Source organism: Bubalus kerabau, chromosome X (genome assembly GCF_029407905.1).
Source record: "Bubalus kerabau isolate K-KA32 ecotype Philippines breed swamp buffalo chromosome X, PCC_UOA_SB_1v2, whole genome shotgun sequence".
Classification (NCBI taxonomy): domain Eukaryota; kingdom Metazoa; phylum Chordata; class Mammalia; order Artiodactyla; family Bovidae; genus Bubalus; species Bubalus kerabau.
This window is the reverse complement of record NC_073647.1, coordinates 104,293,811-104,310,618: the sequence shown is the minus strand read 5'-3', so window position 1 is coordinate 104,310,618 and position 16,808 is coordinate 104,293,811. Positions and strand designations below refer to the sequence as shown.

At 40.0% G+C, this 16,808-nt stretch overlaps 1 protein-coding gene across 3 annotated transcripts in view; it reads right to left on the bottom strand.

Annotated features, from left to right (window-relative positions):
- Window positions 1–16,808, bottom strand: part of CCNB3 (cyclin B3) — a 51,338-nt gene that overhangs the window by 17,509 nt on the left and 17,021 nt on the right. For 2 of the 3 annotated variants that reach the window (XM_055565593.1, XM_055565594.1), the window contains exons 4-7: window positions 14,297–14,427; window positions 9,762–12,525; window positions 8,858–8,953; window positions 7,518–7,610 (exon numbers count right to left, since the gene is read on the bottom strand). In XM_055565593.1, coding sequence (XP_055421568.1) covers window positions 7,518–7,610; window positions 8,858–8,953; window positions 9,762–12,525; window positions 14,297–14,427 — 3,084 coding nt within the window. Of the gene's footprint in view, window positions 1–4,930; window positions 6,614–7,517; window positions 7,611–8,857; window positions 8,954–9,761; window positions 12,526–14,296; window positions 14,428–16,808 lie in introns of those variants that run through there. The other variant, XM_055565595.1, reaches the window with a different exon arrangement.

The window sequence follows — 16,808 nt, the reverse complement described above, 5'->3', positions numbered from 1 at the left end:
CAAAGCGGAGCACCAGGGGCTGTGTGAGCAAAGAGGAAAGTGAAAGTGAAGTCGCTCAGTTGTGTCCGACTCTCTGCGACCCCGTGGACACCAGGCTCCTCCGTCCATGGGATTTTCTAGGCAAGAGTACTGGAGTGGGTTGCCTTTTCCTTCTCCAGGGAACTTCCCGACCCAGGGATCGAAGCCAGGTCTCCGGCATTGTAGACAGACGCTTTACCGTCTGAACAGCTGCAGCAGATTACACGCACGCAATTAGCCTGAGACTGTGGAATCTGCAGCCAATTGTGGACTTTGGGAGTAAGCACAACCTGGAGTAAGGCCAGATCTGAGATTGGGCTGACCCCACAGCAGGTCCAGAGACCTTTCTAGAAATATTAGAGGATTTCCTCAGTACACAGACTGGCTGGTGTTCACAGTGTGGAGATATATATATATATATATATATATATATATATATATTCTTCCTTTTTTGTATTGTTCTAATGTTGTTCTTTAGGAAAAGTAATACGTCAAGCCTGTATATTGTCACCCTGCTTATTTAACTTATATGCAGAGTACATCATGAGAAATGCTGGACTGGAAGAAGCACAAGCTGGAATCAAGATTGCCGGGAGAAAGATCAATAACCTCAGATATGCAGATGACACCACCCTTATGGCAGAAAGTGAAGAAAAACTAAAAAGCCCCTTGAGGAAAGTGAAAGAGGAGAGTGAAAAAGTTGGCTTAAAGCTCAACATTCAGGAAACTAAGATCATGGCATCCAGTCCCATCACTTCATGGCAAATGGATGGGGAAAGAGTGGAAACAATGGCTGACTTTATTTTTGAGGGCTCCAAAATCACTGCAGATGGTGATTGCAGCCTTGAAATTAAAAGACACCTGCTCCCTGTAAGAAAAGCTATGACCAACTAGACAGCATATTAAAAAGCAGAGACATTACTTTGCCAACAAAGGTCTATCTATTCAAAGCTATGTCTTTTCCAGTAGTCATGTATGGATGTGAGAGTTGGACTATAAAGAAAGCTCAGCACCAAAGAATTGATGCTTTTGAACTGTGGTGTTGGAGAAGACTCTTGAGAGTCCCTTGGACTGCAAGGAGATCTAACCAGTCCATCCTAGAGGAAATCAGTCCTGAATATTCATTGGAAGGACTGTTGCTGAAAGTGGAAACTCCAATCCTTTGTCTACCTGATGCGAAGAACTGACTCATTTGAAAAGACCCTGATGCTGGGAAACATTGAAGGCAGGAGGAGAAGGGAATGACAGAGGATAAGATAGATGGATGGCATCACCGACTCAATGGACATGAGTTTGAGTAAACTCTGGGAGTTGGTGATGGACAGGGAGGCCAGGCGTGCTGCAGTCCATGGGGTCACAAAGAATCAGACAACTGAGCGACTGAACTGACCGAACTGAAAAGTACAATTGGGCAAGACACTTCAGAAGCATAGTTGTCTATACACAATTGGATAAATTCAATTTTTTAAAGCAATAAATATTTATTGAGAGCCCCCCAAAATAGTTTCCTACACCCACAAAAATTTTAAATATGCATTTTTTTGGTCTAATACTTCTATTCCTAGTAATTTATTCCAGAAAAACAAAAGTACATTTATGAGCAATGCAAATGTATGCATGTTCACTACAGGGTTATTGGAAATAACCTATATGCCCATTAATAGGAGACTGAGTAAATAATGCCAGTTGAAGAACAGAATACTACGGTCTAAGGCCATACCAGAGAAGGCAATGGCACCCCACTCCAGTACTCTTGCCTGGAAAATCCCATGGATGGAGGAGCCTGGTGGGCTACAGTCCATGGGGTCGCTAAGAGTCATATACGACTGAGCGACTTCACTTTCATTTTTCACTCTCATGCATTGGAGAAGGAAATGGCAACCCACTCCAGTGTTCTTGCTTTGAGAATCCCAGGGACTGGGAAGCCTGGTGGGCTGCCATCTATGGGGTCGCACAGAGTCGGACATGACTGAAGCGACTTAGCAGCAGCAGCAGCAAAGCCATACCACCGTGAATACACCCGATCTCATCTGAACTTGGAAGCTGAGCAGGGTTGGGCCTGGTTAGTACTTAGACGGGAAAACAGAATACTACACAGTTGACAAAATTGATGTAGAAATGTCAATTTAACTAGAAAGATATTTGCAATTACATGAGCATTGTTACACGAGAAAAAAAAGCAAGTCATAAAGAACTATGAAGAGGACATGACAATCCTAAAAATATATGCTCATATGCTCTGAACAACAGATTTTCAAAATACATGAAGAAAAAAAGTGACAAAACTGAAAAGAGAAATAGACAAATTCATAATCATAGTTGAAAACTTCAATACTCTTCTCTCAGTAATGGAATTAGTTCACGGAAGATCAGCAAAAATAATAAGGAAATTAACAACATGAACCAACTGAATCTAACAGACATTTTATAGAACACTCACTCCATCCAACACAGCAGAATACTTCTCAAGTGCACATATAACATTCACCAAGACAGACCATATCCTGAACAATCAACCTTAAACTTTTTTAAATAATTAAAAATCATACAAACTGTTTTCTTTGACCACAGTGGAATTAAACTACAAATCGATAACAGAAAAATAATAGTGAAATCTCCAAACACTTAGAGATTAAACAAACTTCTAAATAGTTCAAGCAGTTAAAAGTGGTACTTAGGGAGAAATTATAGCAATTATGTGCTTATATTAGAAAAGAAGAAAAGTCCTAAGACATCCCTGGTGGTCCAGTGGTTAAGAATCGGCCTGCCAATGCAGGGCACATGGGTGTGATCCATGGTCTGGTAATATCCCACATGCCACGGGCCAAGTAAACCAGTGTGTCACAACTACTGAGCCCACCTGCCCTAGAGCCCATGCTCCACAACAAGAGAAGCCCCCACAATGAGAAGCCCATGCACTACACCTAGAGAGTAGCCCCTGCTTGCTGCAACTAGAGAAAGCCTGCGCAACATCAAAGACACAGCACTACCAAAAAGAAATACATAAGTCTTTTTTAAAGAAGAAAAGAAGTCCCAAATCAATAATCTACTCTTCTACCTCAAACTAGGAAAAGAGCGAATTAAATCCAAAGCAAGAGAAAGGAAACTGTGAAAATTAAAGCAGCTATCAGTTAAACTGATAACAGAAAAATAGAGAAAACAAATGAAACCAAAACCTGGTTCTTTGAAAAGATCAATAAAAACGATAAACTCCTAGCAAGATTGATAAAGCGAGAGAAGACACAAATTACTAAATATCAAGAATGAACGACTAAATAATCAGCAAATGCTATGAACATAAATTCAACAACTTAAATGAAAGGACCAATTCCTTGAAAATCACAAACTTCCAAAAGTCATCTGATATAATAACTTGAATAATCACATAACTATTAAAGAAATTATATTAGATAAAATTCTTCAGAGAAAAGAAAAACCTTCAGGCCCAGATGGTTTTACTTGTGAATCCTACTAAACATTGAAAGAATAAAACATCAATGCTACACATGTCTTCAAGAAAATAGAAGAGAATACTTTCCACATCATTTCATAAAACCAGTATCATTCTCATACCAAAACCAGAAAGTCAGTACCAAAAAACAGAAAAAAACACTACAGACCAACATCCATCATAAACATAGATGCGATAATCCTCAACAAAATATTAGCAAATATAATCCAGAAATATATAAGAATGATATTCTAAACTAAGTGGGGTTAAAACTATTTTGGAAAAAAAAAAAGACTAGAGTTGGAAGTATCACATTACCTAGTTTTAAGATTTATTATAAAACTACAGAAATAAAGACTGTGATATTGGCAAAGAGAAAGACACACAGATCAATGAAACAGAATGTAGAAAGAAGTATAGAAATAGGCCCGCACAAATGAGGCAAATTGTTTTTTGGCAAAGGTCCAAAACCAATTCAGTGGAGAAGAGTATTTTTCCACAAATGGTGTTAGAACAGTTAAACATCCATATGCAAGACAATGAACTGACTTCAAAACCTTCATACCTTATAGAAATTCAACTCAAAATGGATTATAGATTTAATGTTAAAGCTTTAAAACATTCATATAAAATATAGGAAAAAATTTCATGACCTAGGTTTAAGCAGAGTTCTTAAACATGACACAAAAAGCACAAGGCTTCCCTGGTGGTTCACATGGTAAAGAATCCGCCTGCAATGTGGGAGACTTGGGTTCAATCCCTGGGTTGGGAAGATCCCCTGGAAGAGGGCATGGCAACCCACTCCAGTATTATCGACTGGAGAATCCCCATGGACCAAGGAGCCTGGCGGGCTACAGTCCATAGGGTTGCAAAGAGTTGGACATGACTGAGGGACTAAGCATAGAAAGATAACACAGAAAAATTGAACTTTATAAAAATTAAAAACTTTTGCTCTATGAAAGACACAGATAAAAAAAAAACAACTGGTGGGATATATTTGTAAATCACACATCCAACAAAGGATTTGTAACCAGAACATATAAGGAACTCTCATAACTTGACACAAAGAAAATAAACTATCCAATTTAAAACTGGGCAAAAGATATAGACATCTCATCAAAGATGACTTCATACAAACAAGTATGTTCAACATTATTAGCCCTTGAGGAAACACAAATTAGAACTATGGTGAGATTCCTCTATACGTCTATATGGTCAAAGTTTAAAAACAAACAATACTAAGTGCTAACAAGGATGCAGAGCAGCTAGAACTCTCATATATTGCAGGTAAGAATGCAAAATGATAGTCACTCTGTAGCACTTTCTCATTAAGTTAAACATACATTTATCATACGACCCAGAAATCCCACTCCTGGGTGTTGATGTTGGAAAAAAAACTTATATTGACATAAAACCCTGTACATTAATGTTTATAGACATTCTTCTCACAGTCTCAGAAACTGGAAGCAACTCAAAATGTCCTTTAATGGGGGAAGGTTTAAACAAACCTTGGTACATCCATACCATGGACTACTACTCAGCAATAAAAAGGAATGAAGTGTTGATACACACAACTTGTATAGATCTCAAAGGAATTATGGTAAGTGATAAAAGTCAATCCCAAAAGGTTACACAGTATATGATTCCATTTATATAACATTCCTGAAATCACAAAATTACAGAAATGGAAAGCAAATTGGAAGTTTCCAGGGACAGGAAGGTGAGGGGAGGGAGACGGCTGTGGCTATAAAAGAGTAAAACAAGGGATCATTCTGGTGATGGAACAATTTTGTATTTTAACTGTGGGAGTCCCTTGGACTGCAAGGAGATCCAACCAGTCCATTCTGAAGGAGATCAGCCCTGGGATTTCTTTGGAAGGAATGATGCTAAAGCTGAAACTCCAGTACTTTGGCCACCTCATGCGAAGAGTTGACTCATTGGAAAAGACCCTGATGCTGGGAGGGATTGGGGGCAGGAGGAGAAGGGGATGACAGAGGATGAGATGGCTGGATGGCATCGCTGACTCGATGGACATGAGTCTCGGTGAACTCCGGGAGTTGGTGATGGACAGGGAGGCCTGGCGTACGGCGATTCATGGGGTCACAAAGAGTTGGACACGACTGAGCGACTGATCTGATCTGATCTGATAGTGCTTATGAAACTTACATGTGTGATAAAATTATATAGGCTAAACACACACAGAAATAAGAGCATGCTAAGTCACTTCAGTCGTATCTGACTCTGTGCAACCCCATAGACGGCAGCCCACCAGGCTCCCCCGTCCCTGGGATTCTCCAGGCAAGAACACTGGAGTGGGTGGCCATTTCCTTCTCCAATGCATGAAACTGAAAAGTGAAAGTGAAGTCGGTCAGTCGTGTCCAACTCTTAGTGACCCCATGGACTGCAGCCTACCAGGCTCCTCAGTCCATGGGATTTTCCAGGCAAGAGTACTGGAGTGGGGTGCCATTGCCTTCTCCAGAAATAAGAGCATGTAAACTGGTAAAATATAAATAAAGCCTCTGGACCTTGACTGTGATATTATATGACAGTTATGCAAAATGTTACCACTGGGAGAAACCAGGTGAAGGGTACACAGGACCTCTCTATATACTATTTTTTTTTTGCACCTTCTTGTGAATCTATTATTTCAAAATATTAAAAGTTCATAGAACTGTATACCAAAAGTCAATTTTACTAATTATTTTAAGATATAAAAATTAAAGTTACAAAAGTAATATATATATAGGAACACATTTTCTACAACTGTGATTCTCTATCAAAGGTATACATTAGCATGGCTTATGGAACTTAAAAAATATATGATAAGTCTCAGACGGGACCTGGGCATCTGACTCTGTGATCAGTGTACCATTTTTAAAATGGGGGCATAATAAACACACATGAATATTAACACTCTTTGTAGGTTGTGGGATCATAAGTAATTATAATTTCTTACTTGGCTATAATAAATGTGAATTTTTGTGCAATAAAAATGACAAAAACCTTTTTTAAAAAATTCAGTTCTTCATTCCAGCTGGTATCTCTAAAGAGTCAAACATGACTTAGCAACTAAACAACAACAAACAACTACTCCTAGTTTCATGCCATCTGTGAATTTGATGAGATGATCCTCTCTGTTCTCCTCTATATCATTTAGAAAAAATGTCAATCAAAACAAAGTCCACTGGCAGTCTACTACAAATCTCTTTCTTGTTTGGTAATGATCAGCAATATTTGTGATCAATTTTACTTATTTAAGATCTACTCAGATTCTACTTTATCTAATTTACTATTTTTCATCATTTCCATAGAATGACATTTTCATGCTTTGCTGATGTTCAAATATACAATGTTTACCACATTTCCCTGGTTTGTCACTCCAAAGTGAGCCTGAGCCATTACTCTGGTATTTAAAGGATATTTAACAATATTACCTTTTCTTCTGCTGAGCACAGACTATGCCTTTTATGTCCTTGCAAACTCCAGAGCAACCCCTTCAATTCTATTCATTCAACAAATATTCACTGACACCTACAACATCCAGGTACTATTACACCTTCATTAGTGTAAAGTAATAATTAAGTATTCACAACAATATTCCCTCAACAGTCAACTCTGAACAAACAGCCATCTGCCCTGTTTGGGGCTATACTGTCCTTCCTATTACTCATCCCATCCAAAGCTTGAAAGACTTTGTCACTGACCCTTATCCAATCACTACATATACTTTTACAAGATTTTGAGAATGACTGAACTACCATACCATACCATGATTACCTTTTCTAGAAATCTCTCTCCTTCCACTGGGTTCTCACAGTGTCTTATTAATAGCATTCTTATATTACTTAGTATATTCTACTTTGTATTATTCTTATCTGCCTGCATGTCTTATCTTGTCCCCTAGGTCATAAGCTTCCTAAGGGCAGGAATCCTGGCTTATTCAGCTCTGGAGACCCAGTAAACTTGTACTGTTTGAGACCTGGCAATGCTGAGTGAATAATCAATAAAGAGAATAGCAGCCCCTTAAGGCAGCAGTTGTCAGGCTTACCTGCACCTCCACCAACCAGTCCACAAGAATGGCCCTCATGTCACTGTCGATTTCAGTCTGCCTGGTCATATATTTATTAAGTACAAACTTTTCCTGGCAGTAAGAAAGAAATATTAACAGATAAACTCTTCTTGTAGTTCAAAATTATAACTTAGGAAAAGCTATAAGCAACTAATATCTAAAAACAAATTATAACAACATAAGTAATTTCTTTACAGTTCTAACTCATTATTTTTAGCTGGTATCAGATAGAGGCAGAGCAAAGTATCCTTTCCCAGACAAGGTCAGTTATCCTTGGGAAATAAACACACATGATATTCAAGTGTCAGGGTGGATATTGAGGAGTCTAGCAGAATATGAAATATAGGCAGAAATACACCTATGACTATAGATGAATACCAACAAGATTCTGCCCCTTCTTTGCAATTCAATCAAAAGCACGATACCATGCTGTACAGAGGAGTTGTTCTCAAACTCTATCATACATATTTGAAAGATACTTGAGGATCTTTAAAATTTAGCAAGTCTGGGGTGAGGTTAGGTTTCTGCATTTCTAACAAGATCTTAAGTGAAACCAATACTGCTGAGCTAAGGCCCACACTTTTAGTATAGCAAAATTATCTCTTGCTTCTTCCAAGATATACTAGACAAAGTACAGGCTCTGGAGTCAGTTCATCTATTACCACGTCTCTAGAGAGAAGATGAGACATTCATCATTCCTCTTATGAATGGCCTGCTAAAATTCTTGTTAGTACATAACCCTGGTCCCATCTGTTCCACTGAGAGAGAGAAGAAAATTTGGAATTGATGAACATTAGCGGTAAAGAAGACTGGCAGATTTGAAAGGAGAAAGAACATTTCACCAGGTTGGAAAGCTGGAACAAAGAGTCTGGTTTTATATGCAATGCCAGAAAACTGCATAGAGAAGGGGAAAGATCTCTAAGACCAGTCACTCAGAAAGAGCTCGCTTGACAATTTGTGTGTCTGAGATTACCTCCTAAGCAATTAGAGGTGCGGGCTTATGGTTTCTAAGGTAATCAGACTCTAGTTCATATCCCAGATCTACTACACACTAGTTGTTTTGACTGAGCAGTTTCCCCCAACTATAAAAAGGAGATAATAATACCTACCATCATGAAGCTATTGGGAGAATTAAACAAGATAATGTTTATAAATCCTTTAGCATAATGTTTAACTCATAGTATGCTACCAGGAGACATCAGTTGCTACTGTTATTATTTTCCTCATCATTATTATCTCCCCTTTAAAGCTGCATTTGAAGGATGGTAAGGAAATAAGAACTGGAAAATCATTTCCCCTCACCCCCATCCCCTACAGACCTCTCTTTTCTTCATGTAACTGAAGATATCCTTAGCATATACTGAGCTGAAAAATGGGTCACTGAAGTCTATGTCAGTATTCCCCAGTGGGATCACCTGTTTGGAAATCATCAAAAAGATACATTAGGGAAAAGATTCCAAGAGAAGCTTAGCACACACACATAAAAAATTACTCCTTTCTTTCCACTTTTATCTTCAGCTCAAGCTTTTGCCCTGTAATCTGCATACTGTTGAGTAACCAAGAAATACTTAATTCTTGTACATACCTGCTCTGCCCTAAGAACCAGGCACTATTATTACAGGTAAGCACAAGATTCTTCAAGAAAAACACTGTGATCTTACAATCTTCCAGCTTATGTCACCTGTCATGTTTCAATGCTTTGATCGGGCCCAGTTCATCTTGTTAGCTTTTTCCTCCCTTCTATACCTTTAATCAAGTTATTTTGCCTACATCCAGGTTGTTTCTCCTCCCAGGTACCAAATCTCATCTCATTTTCCTTCTAATTTACAACTTATAAACCATCTTCCTTGGAAGATGCCTCTGTGAATTTAACTCATCTTTAGCTAAGGTCCTATGTAATGCAGATTGCAATTACTAAGAAAGGCAATTTCCTGAAATTATCTAACCACTACTGAAATACACACACACACACACACACACACACACACACAGAGTATTCCAGACCCTTGAGGGTGTCCCTGGAATAAATACTTTCTAGTGGCTCAGGTATATCACTATGCCAATCATGAAGTCAAGAGATTCTACAAGTCCAGTTTGGTTTAATATCACTTACTATATACAACTCAATTGCTTAGGAAGGCAAAAAAAATCTCTTTGCTAGCAGCCACCTCCAAGACAACAAAGAACACTTCATCTAATTTAAGAAGAAAGAAAGCAGAATACCTCTTGCTGTGATCTTTTGTCGGAAGATGAGAAAGGTTTATCGGAATTGGATTCACAAGTACTGGACTTGCTTATGGTACTGGAAGACATGGTGATGGTGTTGGACAAGCCTGTTCCAGATTCAGGGATGGTGGTGGACACACCTGAGCTGGTTTGAATTTGCAGGGTGCAATCTTTGAGAAAGGTGTTTTCTCTGTGAGTGAGAGTCTTTTGCAAGGCCAATGGCTCCTTCCAGACAGCCTCCCCAATCGTGGAATTCTCCTGCAAGGCCAAGGACTCCCTCAGGATCGTCTCCTTTTCAACACTGGACTTCTCCTGCAAGGCCTGTGGCTGCTTAATAATGCACTCCTCTTCACTGGTGATGTTCTCTTGCAAAGTCGACTGCTTTTTCAAGAGGAAGACCTTCCCCTGAGCAGTGGGCTGTTTCTTAAAAGATGATTGTCCCTCTATGCTGGCTGCTGCCTTGGGGGAGAGCTTTTCCTTCAGAACCAATGGTTTCTCGAAAAAGAATTTCTCTTCAGTGGTGCTTTTCTTCTGCAAAGCCAACGACATCGAGAAGTCCACTTTGGTATCAGTCTTCTGCAAGACTAAGGACTTCTCCATGGTCAACAGTTCTTTGATATATGATTCTTCTTTACTGGCGATATTCTCCTGTAAGGTCAATGGCTTCTTTGAGAGGGATGCCTGTTGCAGAGAGGTGTGTTTCTCTTTCAATACAGATGGACCCTGGAAGAGGAGCTCCTCTTCAGGTGTACACATTTTTTTTAAGGGCAACAACTTCTTAAAGAGTGACTCCTCTTCAGAGGTGGTCTTCTCTATGATGGTGTTCCACTGAGTGATTTGCCTCATTTTTGGAGATAATGGTGTCTTGGTAAGAACTGCCTCATCAGTTGAAGACTTCTTCCTAGATGATACTGGCATCATAAAGGAATTCTTACCTTCACCAATCATATTCTGCAACCCCAACAGTTCTTGGCAGATAGACATTATTGTTTGAGTGGAACACATTTGCTTCATTAAAGATGATGACTCCTCGGTAGAGACTGCCACATTTGTGGTATGTGTCTTCCTAAATGATAGTGGCTCCATAAGAAATTCATCTTTACTGTCTATTCTCTCCTGTAATGCCCATGGCTTTTTCAAGGGGGCCACATACCCCTGAGTGGTGTGCTTCTCTTGCAGTGCAGATGGTTCCTTCAAGAGGGACTCCACCTCAGTGGTAGGCTCCTTAATGAGTGATTTCTCTTCAGAAATGGTCTGCAATACTAGTGGCTTGGTCAAACAGGACTTAGCCTGAGTGGTACACTTATTCTTTAAAGATAACAGCATATTGGTGGAGGTTGCCTCCCCAGTGGTAAACTTCTTAAAAATCAAAGTCTCCTTTTTAAGTGATTCCTCCTCAGTTGGAATCTTTTGCAAGACCAAGGGCTTCTTCAAGATGGATGCCTCCTCTAGAATGGTGTGCTTCCCCTGCAATGCTGATGGCTCTTGGAAAAGGGATTCCTTAGTGGTAGGCGGCTTCTTAAAGGGTAATGGCTCCTGAACGAGTGACTTCTCTTCAGATGTGACCTTCTGCAATACTAGTGGCTTCTTCAAGTGGTATATCTTCCCCTGAGTAGTACACTTCCTCTTTAAAAGTAGTGGCTTCTTGGGAAGTGTTGCCTCCTTAGTAGTATGAGTCTTCCTAAAGGAAAGTGGCTCCATAAGAAAATCATCTTCATCATCTTTCTTCTGCAATGCCCATGGCTTCTTCACAAGTGTCACTGCTCCATCATCAGTATGCTTCTCTTGCAACACTGAGAGGTCCTGGAAGAGGGACTCCTCCTTAGGGGTTGGCTTCTTTTCAAAGGACAGTAACTGGCTAATGAGTGCCTTCTCTCCAGAGGTGGTGGTCTTCGAGTAGGTCATCTTACTCTGAGTAGTACACTTTTTCTCTAAAGGTAATGGCCTCATGGTGAAGGTTGTCTCCTCAGTGGTAGATTGCTTCGTCAAAGCCAATGGTTCCTTAAAAAGTGATTTCTCTTCAGTGTCAATCTTCTCCTGAAAGGCCAATGATTTCTTCAACATGGATATTTCTTGTTCAGAGGTGTGCTTCTCTTGCAATGCAGGTGGTTCCTGGAAAAAGGACTCCTCAGCAGTAGGCTTTCTCTTAAAAGACTCCTTAGTGAGTGGCTTTTCTTCAGAGGTGGTCTTCTGCAGTACTAGAGGATTTTTCCTACAGGACATCTTCCTCTGAGTGGTATACATTTTGTTTAAAGATGATAATGGGTTGGTGAAGGTTGCTTCCTCAGTTTTAGGCTTCTTCCTAACATTCTGGAGCGCCATAAAGGAAGAATCCTCTTCAACACTGACGTCCTGCAAGGCCAACTCCTCCCCCGAGCAGGACTGCTTTTCCTGATATGGGCACATATTCTTGAAGGATAATGTCCTGTTGGTGATGGCTGCCTCCTCGGTTTTACGCTTCTTCCCAAAAGTCATTGGCTGTACAACATCACTGTCACTCTTCCCCTGCAAGGACAGTGGCTTCTGCAAGAGGGACATTACCCCCTGATTTGTGCACTTCTTTGAAGATAATGATCTCTTCATGAGGACTGCATCCTCAGAAGTGGATTCCTCTTTTAAAATGAATGGCTCTTTGAAAAGAGATGCTTCCTCAGTATTGGGTGTCTTGGAGCTGGTAGACATACCCTGAGTGAGCAGATTATCTATAATGTTTGGCATCGTGGTGGTTGACACTACTATTGGTGAGAGTTCTACCTTACATCTGCAAAGGAAACAAAGTCTGGGTGAGAAGAATGCAGTTCCTAGAATCTTTACCTATCATTTCGTCACTGAAGTGAAGTCACTCAGTCATGTCTGACTCTTTGCGACCCCGTGGACTGTACCCTACTAGGCTCCTCCATCTGCGGGATTTTCAAGGCAAGAATGCTGGAGTGGGTTGCCATTTCCTTCTCCAGGGGATCTTCCCGACCCAGGGATCGAACCCAGGTCTCCTGCATTGTAGGCAGACGCTTTACCATCTGAGCCACCAGGGAAATGTTCACTACATTTTGTCACTACGCTTACTAAATGTATGGAAAGGGAAAGGACTGCAACCCCAAGAGACAGACTAGAGGGTAAAAATCAATGGGTAACATGGTAAATCTACTAAGTAGCATAGTGTATAGTTTCTATGATCTAGGTCCTCACACTTTTCTAAAAAAAATTCTCCCTGAAATCCTTATCTTGCTTTTTCATATAGGACTTATTACCTTTATTTATATAAAAAGGCTTTTATTATAATACTTAGCACATCATATGAGTGATTTGCTTATGTATCAGTTTCTCTCACTAGCTGCATTTGTCTTTGTCTATCAGCATTAGGCATCTGGTGAAATTCAGATTGAAATTAATATTGTTTCAGGCTTATGAGAGAGGATTATAAGAGAGAGGCTTATAAAAGGCTTATGAAAGCTTATAAGAGAAAGTTGGTCTGGTACTTAATGTTCAGGGTATCTAATCATATTCCCTTCACCCTAGGCTATTCACAAGATGCTTTCCCAGTGAAGGTAATAAAAAGACCAAAATAAACATTTGTTGACATGTGTCAGATGCAAAGCTTTGTTTTGAATAGGACTGCACTTCAATTAGAATGATTAACCTGGTGTGACCAAATCACTGGATGACTAGAAATCAGAACAAGAAAAGAGAATTATTGGTAAATATGATCGATCTGAACAAAAGTACCTCAAAAAACTAGATATTATATGATTCCATTTATACGAATCATCCAGAGAAGACATATCCACAGAGGTATATCCATAACAGATAGTAGACTGGTGGGTGTCTGGAGCTGGGAAGGGGTGGGGAGGAAGATAGAAAGGGGGACTGGGAAATCTATTCTTCCTAAAAGAAGTAATTCCCACTGGAATAGGAAAAGATATAGAAAGGTCTTATTCCACTTTCTAACTCTTCTTCCAATAAATGTTTTCCTAGGAGTAAATCCTTTTCCCAAATCCTAGGTGAGAATACTCATATCTACTTGCAGAACCTGTGATCAGTTCCCTAAAAACAGCTGGAAAATACACATTCTTGGCCTAAGGAGACAATAATTTCTCTAGAGTAACAAGAAACAAGCCTCCCCGTAAGGCTTCTTATGGGATAAGCAGACTGGCAAGCTATTAATCAGCTGCTGAGAATCCCCTGAAAATTGGCTCGAGCCCAGACTTGCTCAATCAGGGACTGACTCACCAAAAGAGAGAAAATATGAACACAAGATCTCTTGGCAAATTCCTCAATGACAACAGCTCTTTCAATATGCACACAACATGGGGGTGAGGAGCAGAGGGAGGGAGGGAGGGAGGGACAGAGGAGGGAGAGACAAGAGGCCTGAAATTCTTTAGCAACTTAGACCATCTAAGCACCCAGGGTTAATATAGTACTCACCACTGTGGCTCACTAACAATGTTCTCAATGGGAACAAAAGGCAGTCAAAAGGATGTCACCCCCTCTCCTTTACCATCTAAAGCAATGCCATCTGAGTTCCCTCTACTCACCTTTTTATACTCATCTTATTGTTTTCAGGCAGCCTGTTAGCGGATGTGTTCCTGTTTCTCTTCTTGGAAGTATCTTTAACAAACTCATTATTGGCTTCCTTCTTGGGCTGGACAGGTTGACTTTGAGGAGCCTGAAAAAAAAAGGTGGGGGGTAGTGATCAGGAGAAGGAAGCAAGGAAATGGAGAGAGAAAACTTCAAATTATTCAGAAAGTGGTTCTTATAGGAAAGTCCTGACCCACGTCCTCACCCTGGATGCCTTGTTTGAGTGTTTTCAGAAACATCAATCAAAATATCTCTCAACCAGTATGGTACTGGTGCCAACTAATCATGATGGAACCTAGCAGTACAATAGTCCTGGTTCAGTTCAGTTCAGTTGCTCAGTTGTGTCCGACTCTTTGCGACCCCATGAATCGCAGCACACCAGGCCTCCCTATCCATCACCAACTCCTGGAGTTCACTCAGATTCAAGTCCATCGAGTCAGTGATGCCATCCAGCCATCTCATCCTCTGTCGTCCCCTTCTCCTCCTGCCCCCAATCCCTCCCAGCATCAGAGTCTTTTCCAATGAGGCAACTCTTCGCATGAGATGGCCAAAGTACTGGAGTTTCAGCTTTAGCATCATTCCTTCCAAAGAAATCCCAGGGCTGATCTCCTTCAGAATGGACTGGTTGGATCTCCTTGAAGTCCAAGGGACTCTCAAGAGTCTTCTCCAACACCACAGTTCAAAAGCATCAATTCTTCAGCGCTCATCTTTCTTCACAGTCCAACTCTCACATCCATACATGACCACTGGAAAAACCATAGCCTTGACTAGACGGACCTTTACTGGCAAAGTAATGTCTCTGCTTTTGAATATGCTACCTAGGTTGGTCATAACTTTTCTTCCAAGGAGTAAGCATCTTTTAATTTCATGGCTGCAATCACCATCTGCCATGATTTTGGAGCCCCCAAAAATAAAGTCTGACACTGTTTCCACTGTTTCCCCATCTATTTCCCATGAAGTGATGGGACCAGATGCTATGATCTTTGTTTGCTGAATGTTGAGCTTTAAGCCAACTTTTTCACTCTCCTCTTTCACTTTCATCCTGGTACATATTAGCTATATAGCAACCCTCGGTGATTTCAAGATATATAGGATATAGTGTTGATCTCCATACTAGCTGGCAAATTCCCAAAAAGATATTCTGTAAACGTCACATTCCATTTGACCCCATAAGACATTCAAAGGGGGAAAAAAGACCATATAACTGGCTTTGCTGCCTGAGAATGCCAAGATCAACTAGCATTTCAGGGTAGACCTCTAACACATCACTATCTGTGATACATCTATCCCATCCCACTGAGGGGATATTTATTTAACATGGGGCTCTGGGGAGCTCCACCAAAAACTCTAATCATGACTAATTCCATTAAATAGTAGAAGAAATCATGGGACTGTGAATAACATCAATTAAAAAATCATTTTAAAGATTATGCCTTTAAAATAAAACAAATTGAATCTAATTATATTCCAAATAAATACCATAACCACACTGAAGGACAAATGAAAGAAAACAGAAGAAAATAAAAGAAACAGCTAATCCAAGTAAACACAGGCTATATACCCTCAGTATATACATCCTCAATCAGGATGGGTTTCTGGGGTGGTAGGGAATATCACAAATAAATCTGGAACTCTTTTTAATAGGTGGGTTTATTATGGTAGTGTGGAACAAGTAATTCTGAAACTTTTAGATGTATTATACTATTGAGTAAATATGTTGATGGTCTTAGGAACCCTGGTTCTCACTGTAAAGAAGGAACATACAAATATGGATTGAGGAATATAAGAAAGAATCCTGTGCATTGGAATGAGAGCTGTGTAGACTCATGATTTCTTATACAGGTATATGTAATGATATAGATATATATGATATATCATATATATGTGATATATGATATATATATACATCTGAATATATAGGAGTGTGTATTACTTGTATATATAGATGTGTGTGTGTGTGTGTGTGTGTATCTTTAAGTACAGATATGTGTGCATGTATAATGTATATGTGGGCTTCCCTGGTGGCTCAGCAGTTAAAGAATCTGCCTGCCAATGCAGGAGTCCCAGTTTCATGCCTGGGTCAGGAAGATCCCTTGGAGAAGGAAATGGCAACCCACTCCAGTTTTCTTGCCTGGAGAATCCCATGGACAGAGAAGCCATGGCAGGCTACAGTCCATGGGGTCACAAAGAGTTGGACATGAATTAGTGACTAAAAGAACAATAAATATATGTATTACATCCAGATATTTCCTAACTCTCTGCAGAAAGGGCAGAAAAAGCAGATACCCCAGTAGCACACCTAGTACTGAGATCTTAGTCTCTAGTACTATTCCCCACTCAAAGGAGCAGGAATTCTTTGGAAAAACAGTTGACTCCCTGTCTGAGATAAAAATAGGCACATGATGAGTCTGAGACATCCTGTTATGCTGGAACGAAAATGCTCAAAAAAATGATGAGAGTATGTCACCA